General features: G+C 44.6%; 1 protein-coding gene across 4 annotated transcripts in view; it reads right to left on the bottom strand.

The window, feature by feature from the left end:
- The window catches only part of Lca5l (Leber congenital amaurosis 5-like), a 29129-nt gene that overhangs the window by 12757 nt on the left and 5515 nt on the right, over positions 1-10857 (bottom strand). For all 4 annotated transcript variants that reach the window (XM_013027405.1, XM_013027408.1, XM_013027406.1 and 1 more), the window contains 3 exons: positions 7771-8102; positions 3896-4410; positions 953-1090 (listed from right to left, as the gene is read on the bottom strand). In XM_013027405.1, coding sequence (XP_012882859.1) covers positions 953-1090; positions 3896-4410; positions 7771-8092 — 975 coding nt within the window. In that variant the 5' untranslated portion in view covers positions 8093-8102. The remainder of the gene's footprint in view (positions 1-952; positions 1091-3895; positions 4411-7770; positions 8103-10857) is intronic.

Genomic DNA, 10857 nt, shown 5'->3' on the forward strand with positions numbered 1-10857 from the left:
TGCTTATGTGGTGCTGAGGAATGGAACCTAGGGCCTCAGGCATGCAAGGCAAGCACTCTACCACTGAGCCACCTTCCCAGCCCCTGCTTTAAAGTTCTTAGACTTGAGAAGGTATAGTGCAGTGGCAGAAACTTATCTAGTACATATAAAGGCCTGGGTTCCTTCCTCTGTACCATAAAAATGTTTATTAAAACAACGTTTATAATTTAAAAGATAGTTTTTCAAGTGTATTTGCAAGGAGACAATTTACTTTGTGTGTGCCAGCATCAAACCCAGAGCCTGGTGCATTCCAGGCAAAGGCACTGTCATGGAGACACAGTCCTAGTCACACAGTAGATTTTAAATTTACTGTATCACGGATTATGTTAGTTTTTAAATTAAGAAGCCTGTTTTAAGTTGCTTTAAGCATAAAAAAATCAATAATGTTACTTGTCATGAAGTATGACTACCAAGCTGCTGAGTGAATAGAGTCAGTGGCATGAGCCACCAGTGCCTTGGCAGCTCCTATGATTTAGCATTTTTTTATGCCAGTCCTGGGGTTTGAACTCAGGGCTTGGACACTGTCCCTGAGCTTTTTTTGCTCAAGGCTACTACTCTACCACTTGAGCCACAGCTCCTATTTTTCCTAGGCATGCTTGAATGTTATCCTCTTACTTATGGTTTCCATGGTAGCTGGAATGATGGGTACATTCCATCACACCCAGCTATTCCTGTTGAGACGGGGTCTTGAGTCTTTTCCCACGCTGGCCTGGAGTCACACTTCCCATCACTGTCTCCTGAGTAGCTGGGATTACAGGTGAGAGCTGAGATTATAGCTGGTTTGTGGCGCTTGCTCATGCCATTTGAGAAGGAACAAAAGGATATCTTAAACTTTCATAGCTGGGATTACAGGCATGAACTGCAGGCTTGGCTATAGGTTGCTCACACCATTTGTGAAGAAAGGAAAGAATACCTTAAGCTTTTGTAGCAGGTGTTTCACCTCCACTTGCAGAGTCTTTGTCTCAGTTTGAGCTGCTGCTGTCTTCCGATTTTCAATAGCCAACTGCCGGCCAAAGGCGCTGTTGTTCAGCCTCAATTGTTTTTCTAAGCTCTGAAAACAATGCATAGTTTAACTGTTCTGCAGCCAATTTGGGATTATGAAAACCTATTGTAATAGAACTAATTACATTTATGAAAAAGACAAAATTATAGAATGGTTTTAGCATGTCTTAGAACTAACTATATCAAGAATAGTGAGATCCCAGAGAATAAATGTTTCAAACGTTTCAATGCTTTTAACATACTCTGAATTTGATAATTTTTTTTTAACATATTCTGTAAAAGTCAATAAAATAGTCATACTTTCCATCCAAATCTAAGCAGTTTTGCCCAAATGAGCTACTCTGATGTCTTTACACATGGTCCTCTTCCAAAATCCTGTGCCCCTCCTCCTGGAGGGCTGTCTAAAGTACCAGTGCAGACCACTGTAAGCAGGGATTCCACATTCAGAGTGTGTGGGGGGAAACAGGGGAGGGGGAAGGAGGGGAAGGAGGAAAGATAGAGGGAGAAAGAGAGTTGACTGAGCTGCACACATACCTGCTTTCTGTAGGAACTTTTGGACTAGAGAACTTCGTTCTGAACTTGGAAGTGTGGGTCAGAGCTTAAAGAAAAATAGGGTCTTCTCTTTTTTTTTTTTGGTCGTGGGAGCTGAACTCTGGGCCTGGCACTGTCCCTCAGCTTTTCAGCTCAAGCTAGCGCTCTACCACTTGAGCCACAGCACCAATTCAGACTTTTTCTGCTTATGTGGTCCTGAGGAATCAAACCCATGGCCTCATGCATACGAGGCAAGCACTCCACCACTGAGCCAACTTCCCAGACCCCCAGGTCTTCTCTTTTATAGGATTAGTAACTCCCCATTAAAGAAAAGTGGAAAACAGAAAGCTAAAAGGTGAAATCACAAAACATTCCATTTTCTAAAAAAACAGTGTCCAGAATATACCTACACATTTTGGCCTGGAAAATATTTCTCCCTTCAAATGCCCTACAACAAAGTGGAACTCCCCACACTAGCAAGTGCTTCTGATATCTAATAAAATGGTCAGGTTTAGAATTAGTTTTAGCTTTGTCTAATAAGCATAAAGACATGAGCTTCTTGAATGTGTATGTGTACAATCTTGCAGATGAGATAAAAATGCACTTACTTTTACATGGTAGACACACACTAAAAGGGATCCAGTACAATCCAAAGCCAAAGATTATCACTTTGGTAGGCAAGAGTGAAAAATGAAAAAAAAAAGTGAGGTTGCTCATTATTTTCCATGCCTCAAATATTCATTATACATGACACAGTCCTTCAGGGAAGCAGAATAGTTTACCAATTAAGGAAAACAGTAAAAATATGGACAAAATGAACTGTTTATTTATTTCATGGTCAGAGAGAAAACTAGTTTATGGGTGCATGCCTATAGCCCCAACATTTATGAGGCTGAGCATCACAAATTCTATGCCTGCCTGGGCTACTCGTGAGGCCCTGCCTCAAAAAAAACTGAGAGAAAAGGGACTGGGCAGGTGGCTCAGCAGTACATGCATGAGGTAAGGGGTTCAATTCCTCAGCGCCACAAAAACAGAAAAGGCCAGAAGTGGCACTGTGACTCAAGTGATAGAGTGCTAGCCTTGAGCTGAAGAGCTGAGGAACAGTGCCCAGGCCTAGAGTTCAGGCCCCACAACTGACCAAAGGGGGGGAGGAGGAGAGAAGGAGGGAGGGGGAGGGAGAGAGAGAAAGAGAGAGAGAGAGGAGAGAATATGCCTCTCAAAATTAAGTGTCAAAGAATCGAAGTCAACTAATTCCATAGAGACCACAATTACCTACCATGTAAAATGGGCAGGAAAACCAGTGTCTTCTTCCTTATAATTGTAATTAATTGTCTCTTATAATGTGGCCAACTGGCTTTTGACAACCAGGGACTGATGGGGAAAACCACACCATTCACCTCCAGTTATTTTTAATTAATTATTTATTTTTTGTTGGTCGTGGGGCCTGAACTGTGGGCCTGGGTACTGTCCCTCAGCTCTTCAGTTCAAGGCTAGTGCTCTACCACTTGAGCCACAGCGCCACTTTTGGCTTTTTCTGCTTATGTGGTGCTGAGGAATCAAACCCAGAGCCTCATACATGCAAGGCAAGCACTTTACCATTAAGCTACCTTCCCAGCCTAACCTCCAGTTATTTTTAAAGTGTATTCCCTGAAGCATTATGGGAAAAACTCCTGTTTCTAAAATAACTCAGCATGTCTGTGCAGGAATGATCTGCCAGACAGAATGGGAAGAACAAGAAGGGGACTGAAGGACATTGTTGGGGCAGCCTCCAAAACAAAGGAGGGAGATGATATCACGGGGTTCTCCTGTGCCCCACGCAGAACAACTCTGGGCATCTGAGAGGAAGTTTCTGCTGCTGGCAGCCAGGCTGCTTCCACAAACAGCCCTTTCTCTCCACATGGCTACCGAGTGAACTCTTGCTCACTTAACAGAACCAACGTCCATGGGTCTCCAACTCTGTGCCTTCTGTTTTTCCGCTACACCTCTGCCTTCGCCCTGCCCCCTCCAGGCGCATGTTCACTCTTGTGGTGCTCTGGAGTTCAGGGTGGGGTGGGGGGACTGAACAGGATCCTCTATAAGTTGGGGACCTAATGACCTAATGAAATGCAGACCCTGCTGGGCACTGGTGACTCACACCTAGCTATTCAGACGGCTGAGATTTGAGGATTTAGGCAGGAAAGTCCATGAGACTCTACTTAACCACTAAAGAAGTAGAGCTGTGGCTCAGAGCACCAGCCCTGAGTGAAAAAATAAGGGACAGTGCCTTGGCTTTGAGTTCAAGCCCAAGTACTGCTACAAAAGAAAGGGAAGAAGAAATACAGACCTGTATTTTTTTGTCATTTGTCTCCATCTTGGTGGTGAGGAGAGACAATTTGTGTGTCAGTTCCTCTCTCTCTGCCAGGTTTTTGTCTTCAGAAAGCTTCTGCAGGGCCTGGAGGGCGTCCCTCGTCTTCAGCAGCTTGCTGTCAGCTTCTCGGAGCTTTCTGGACACAGTTCTTTCCTTCTCTTGTGACTTCCTAAGGAGCTGCCGTAAATTCCTCACCTCGTTCTGGTGTTTGGCTGTAATTTGAGGCAGATTGTTTTGGGAATTCTCGTATTTGCCTATGGCTTTCAAGTGCCTTACCTGAAGCTGTTTCAGAAATTGGTTTTCTATGACGACAGCTTCCAGCTTCCGGTGCATGTCAGTTAATTCGTTTTTCAGTTCTTTAATTGTATGAAGTCTTGCTGAGAGTATTCGTTGGGCCATTGCATTTCTTTTTTGTGTAATCATACTGAGTTGAGAAGTGAAAAATGATGCATTCCAGGTGTGCTTTTTTTCACCTGTGGTTTCCTTCTTGCCTATGTAAACAGATAATCCAGTTGGTTACTAGTGATATGTAGAGACATGCAAATATGTTTGTATGTGTACAGGCAAAAAATTAGCAAGTCCTCTATTGCAACAAATAAGCCGGGGCAGTGGGGCTTGTGATTCCAGCAAGGCAAGAGGCCATGGGGAGGAGGACTATAGTTTGATGCTGGCCCAGGGCACAGACCCTACCTAAACTAAAAGAAAAAGGAGCTAGAAGTGTGGTTTAAGTAGCACAACACCTGCATGGCAAGCATGAAGCCATAAGTTCAAATCCCAGTACCACAAAAAAGATATCTTTTGAGACAGTATCTCACTATGTAGGACAGGCTAGCCTTGAACTTGTAATCTTCCTGTCTCCACTTCCTGAATACTGGAGTAACAATATGTGCCACCATGCTGAGTTATGACAGAGATGGAATTTCCCCTTTACCCCAGTGGGTGAGCGGGAGAGAGAGGATAAGCCGGCTTTGTTTGCTTCAAAAACCTCAAGGAGCCACTTGCATTTTGTGGTGTGCCAGAAAACCATAGTCCATGTGTCACGCACTTGTATAATTAAGGTCACAGAAACCTGGACTAGTGTTTAGTCCCTAATGATTTTCCATCTCTTTACCTTACCCCCACACTCTAGGGGTGGTATAGTCTGTAGTTTAGACCCCATTTCACACGATAAAACAGAGTTAGTCAAATGATTACATTACTTTTTTTTTTTTTGCCACTCCTGGGGTTTGAACTCTAGACTTGGGCACTGTCCCTGAGCTTCTTTGCTCAAGGCGAGCACTCTACCACTTGAGCCACAATGCTACTTCTGGCTCTTTTGAGTAGTGTATTGGAGATAAAAGTCTCACGGACTTCCTTGCCTGGGCTGGCTTCTCAGCCTCCTGAGTAGGTAGGATTACAGGCATGAGCCCCGGCACCTGGCTAATTACTCTTAAAATACCTAATTCTTAAACCACTGACCTAAAATAAAATACTCAATTGATTTAATTCACCAAAAATGACAGTTACCTAAAAGGCACATTATCAATAATGAAATATACTCTCTGAACACATTTTCCTGACTTGACCAGCAAGCTCATCCCCAGGCCACCATCTATCTACCTCTCCATCTACCTATATGTATATGTACACATATTTACATGTAGCAAAGGATGACGATGTTTGATATTGAAAGAATTTTTTTCCAATCAGCTTTGGTTCCAGAGGTTGGATTTTTAGATATATGCATTTGGATGAGGTTTGTGTACTTGCTGGACTGGGCAGGATGCTGTTTCAATTGTGGTCATCTCTCCCAAATGCGACCCATAGTCATCTCACTGGCTCCCACCATGAGAGAAGGACTAGGCCAGTGTGTGTGGGGCCCATTCCTCTCTAGGAAACAAGGGACTTTTCGCTTTCAGAAGTGAATGCTCTGGGTCTTTCCCACTAGAAAACTTCTCAAAAGCACAGGCAAAACAAAACACATCAGATTTCATGCAACTCACAGGTGAGTCCTGTGAAGAAGAGCCCTTGTTTGGTAGCTGGGAGCTGGGGGAACTGAAGCCCCACAATGGTCCAGAGGTGGCACAGAGGTCCCCAGCACATCTGGTGATAGCAGGCTAGTGAAAGACCCAGGGCAAATGGGATAGTGGTGGAGGGAGCCCCAGGGATAGCAGGCTTTGAGTGTCATCCAGATGTTGGCTGAGGGTGTTCTGATTGTCAGAGTGATAAAGTCACAGCTCTCACTGCATCAGGAATGCTAAGCAGCTTCAGACTGGTAAAATGGAAAAAAGTAACACAATCTGGGCAGGGAGAAGCATGAGGGTGAGGGATCAAGGACATCACAAGACTGATACTAGTTTGGACAGGCAGACGCTGATGAGGTTGAGGTAGATACTCTTAGAACCTACAAGGAAACTGCAGTGATAGCAGCCTTTGAACCTGTTTCAAGACTGTCTGCAGTAGGCCTCGCCAGACTTGGAGGCCATCTGCCTGTGTGGAGGCAGCGCTTCCATTTCACTGGCAGTTCAAACCTTGATTCTTCAGCTGCAAAGGCCAGAGGTCCTGTGGCTCTCTGTAACAAAGCCACCTGTGAAATGAAATGGAACTAGCCTCACTAGCAGGGTCCACAGGGAAAAGCTGGGCAAGGACAGAGCTTCTGTTTTCCTTTGGTGCCAGTCCTGGTACTCTAACTCAGGACTTAGGCACTGTCTCTGAGCTTTTGTGCTCAAGGGCTTGCGCTGTACCACTCCAGCCACAACTCCACTTCTGACTTTTTTTTTTTTTTTGGTCGGTCGTGGGGCTTGAACTCTGGTCCTGGGCGCTGTCCCTCAGCTCTTCATCTCAAGGCGAGCGCTCTACCACTTGAGCTACAGCACCACTTCCGGTTTTCTGGTGGTTTATTGGAGATAGGAGTCTCACGGTCTCTCCTGCCCGGGCTGGCTAGGATTACAGGCGTGAGCCACCAGCACCCGGCTCACTTCTGACTTTTTTTTTTTAAATTTTATTTTATTTGTGAACATACTGTACAGAGGGGTTACAATTGCATGGGCAGGATAATGCGTACATTTCTTACCAAGCATTGCAGCCTCCTCCTTTGTTTACCCTTCCCATCCCTTCCCAGCCTCCCCCCTCCCCCCCATCCAGTTAATTGGAGATAAGTGTCTCATGGACTTTCCTGCCTGGACTGGTTTCAAACTGTCATCCCAAGATCTCAGTCTCCTGAATAGTTAGGATGACATGGGGAAGCCTCTGGCACCTGTCTGTAATTATTCTTAATTTATCTACTTCCTAATTCCTTTCAGAAAAGTAAACTTACCAATCAATTATATTGAATATGGATCACTTCAGAACATTAGGGCGTGGGGGCTGGAAAGGTGGCTCAGTGGTAGAGTGCTTGTCTTGCATGCATAAGGCTCTGGGTTTGATTCCTCAGTACCACATAAGCAGAAAAAGCCGGAAGTGGCGCTGTGGCTCAAGTGGTAGAGTGCTAGCCTTGAGCTAAAGAGCTGAGGGGCAGCGCCCAGGCCCAGAGTTTAGGCCCCAGGACCAGCAAAAACAAACAAACAAAACCCCAAGCTGGGCGCTGGTGGCTCCTGCCTGTAATCCTAGCTATTTAGGAGGCTGAGATCTGAGGATCTTGGTTCAAAGCCAGCCTGGACAGGAAATTCCGTGACACTCTTAACTCCAATAAACCACTTAGAAAACCAGAAGTGACACTGTGGCTCAAGTGGTAAAGCACCTGCCTTGAGCTGAAGAGCTCAGGGACAGCGTCCAAGCCAAGAGTTCAAGGCCCACAACCAACCAAAAACAAAAACAAACAGAACATTAGGGCGTGAAGGCACCAGTCTTGGCTGGGAAATCTTGCTTCTTACCTTTGGACAGGGAGATTTTAGAAACATTATGCATTTTCTTCTCCTTTTCTTTTACCACAGGATGTTCTAAATATTTTCTGTTAATGCCTGCTTCTGAAGCCTCAGAGAGAAAGTCTTCTGAATAGTCACAGTGAGAATTTAGACTTCTGCAGGAGCATTGGGACCTGCTGTATTCCACACTCCCACTGGAAGTCCTGCCGGTCCTGGACAAATCCCCTGTGACCGAGTGTCTCCTGCACTCTCCAGACTTCCTTCTCTTTTCTAATTCCACCATCGGGAAATGCTCATCAGAATGTGATTTTGTGGTATCAGCCAAAGACATAACAAACAACCTAGTAAAAGAAAAGTCATTTTGAAGTTATAGCTATTGACACTAAAATGAATCTACAATTTATTGTATTTTCCTTATTTTCTCACAGGCAGGAATGTGAAACAATGTTATCATTATCAAGTGTTTTCTGGAGGAATTTCAGTTTGGTTTTCATGTTATTTTTGTATGAAATGTAAGACCCTTGGGTTCACACTTTGATAATGTTCACAGGTAACACAAGGTAAAATCTTATTTGATAACACAGAACAATTTGTGAATTGGTTAGAAAGGAAGAAATGGTAGAATTGGTAAATTTGGACATTTGGTAAGTGTAAGGTCCGCTCCGAGATGGCTAGCAGATTCCACCCTCCTCGCAGCAAAGTCTCCACCCAGTACCTGCGTTACCTAGGCAACTGGGACACCTGGAAGAGGTCACATCTGCATCCGCTGAGGTCACATCTGAATTTGATGTGGCCACACCTTTCCCCGCCCATACCCTACATACGGCCTAGCCCAGGCCCAGACGCCCTTTTTTTTTTCCTCTCTTGCTCTTGCTGCTCTTTTCTTGCTCTCTCTGTTCTATTCTAGCTCTCTCTCTGTTCTTTTCTTGCTCTCTCTCTTTCCCAGCCACGTGGAGTGCCAACCTTGCCTGGTCCCAGGAGGTCTACCCCTTACCTGAATACCACGTGAGTGCTACTGTTCTTACCCCTCTCTCTGCTCTTTTTTGGCTCTTTTCTCTCTCTTTCCTCTCTTCCCAGCTCTCTCTCATTCCCAGGCCTTCCCCAGCCACGTGGAGTGCCAACCTTGCCTGGTCTCAGCAGGTCTACTGAATAAACCTACCCCTTACCTGAATACCACGTGCGTGTCTGGTGCTGTTCTTACTCGGCTACCTCTTTTTAAAAACCTAACAGTAAGAAACACAACGCTTGTGTTTATGGAGATATATACTTGTGCTTACTGATGATGAGATAATCCCCATAACTGTCCTAAAATTCCTACCTGTGCCCGCCCTGAACACGGTTCTGTCTGGCTCACTTGGCTCTCACTACTGAATTACATTCACTATTTATTTATTTGGTAGGTCGTGGGGCCTGAACTCTGAGCCTGGGCACTGTCCCTCAGCTCTTCAGCTCAAGGCTAGCGCTCTACCACTTGAGCCACAGCTCCACTTCTGGCTTTTTCTGCTTATGTGGTGCTGAGGAATCAAACCCAGGGCCTCATGCATGTCAGGCAAGCACTCTAACACTGAGCTACCCTCTCAGCCCTACATTCACTCTTTCTTAACAGAGAATCTAAGACATGCTGTCAGCTCATAGCCAAAGGAGCCCACTGCTTCCCTGCAGTCAGCAATGAGGTGTGCTCTGAATTTATATAGCAAGCCCGCTCTGGAATTTTCCATTGTTATGTACATTTTATTGATAATATGTTAACAATTGATGATTAGTATCAGTCTTGTTGCACTTTTAAGATGGTTAAAGTGCTTTTAGAGCCAGGCGCTGGTGGCTCACACCTGTCATCCTACTACTCAGGAGATTGAGACCTGAGGATCATGGTTCAAAGCCAGCCCAGGCAGGAAAAATCTGTGAGTCTCTTATCTCCAATAAACCACCAGAAAACTGGAAGTGGCGCTGTGGCTCAAGTGGTAGAGTGCTTGAGCTGAAGAGCTGAGGGACGGTGCCTAGGCCCAGAGTTCAAGCCCTATGACCGACAAAAAAAAAAAAAAAAGTTTTTAGAGTGTCTCTGGATTAATATAAATAGGCCACATTTCATTACTATAAAAAACGTTTGCTATTTCTACTGGTATGAAGAAATCTAGGTATTGGGCCAACCACCAATTAATATATATATATATATATCAGTTAATAAGTTCAACCAGAGAAAATTCTGAAGGCATAATTCTATTGTGAAGATCTTAAAATGAGGAGTCCCATTTTCAGTGTGAGGAAATATTTCTCTTTTTCTATTTCTCCCTACTTTAACTCTGTATACTAAAATAAATTCTTGTTAAAACTTTAAAAAAAAGCTCTTAAAATGAGCCACATAATTAATTACCTAATTACTGTCTAGTACCTTTATCACATTCATTTTGCTATATCTAATTTGAGGTGGTGTATAGTTCACACTCATTTTAGAAGCACTTGTGTGTGTGTGTGTGTGCCAGTAGTGGGGCTTGAACTCAGTGCCTCACACTCTTGCTTGGTCTTTTTTGCTCATGGCTGCGACTTTATCACCTGAGTCATACCGCCACTTCTGGCTTTTTGCTGGTTAATTGGACATAAGAATCACATGGAATTCATCTATGTGGGCTGGTTTCAAACTGTGTCAGATCTCAGCCTTCTGAGTGTCTAGAATCACAGGTGTGTACTTGTATTTTGAGCAGCCAGTGTTTACAGTTTTACTCAGGTGAAGCACTACTTCACCGTGTTGTTCTCACTACTTTATTGCATCATTCTTACTCCAGAGTTCACAGCTGTTTCTCTGCTCTTAGAAGACAAACACATGACCCATATTCTAAGCACTGTTGTAGAGAAGTCTAGTTTGCCTGATGATCATTTCTTGGAGCACACCATGCAAAAGGGGTGGCTGTGCTGGGCACCAGTGGCTCATGCCTGTAATCCCAGCTACTCAGGAGGCTGAGATCTGAGGATCACGGTTCAAAGCCAGCCCAGGCAGGGAAGTCAGTGAGACACTTATCTCCAATTAACCACCAGAAAACTGGAAGTGGTGCTGTGGCTCAAGTGGTAGAGCACTCGCCTTGAGCTGAAGAGCTGAGGGAC

Source organism: Dipodomys ordii, unplaced genomic scaffold, assembly GCF_000151885.1.
Source record: "Dipodomys ordii isolate 6190 unplaced genomic scaffold, Dord_2.0 Scaffold103, whole genome shotgun sequence".
Lineage (NCBI taxonomy): Eukaryota > Metazoa > Chordata > Mammalia > Rodentia > Heteromyidae > Dipodomys > Dipodomys ordii.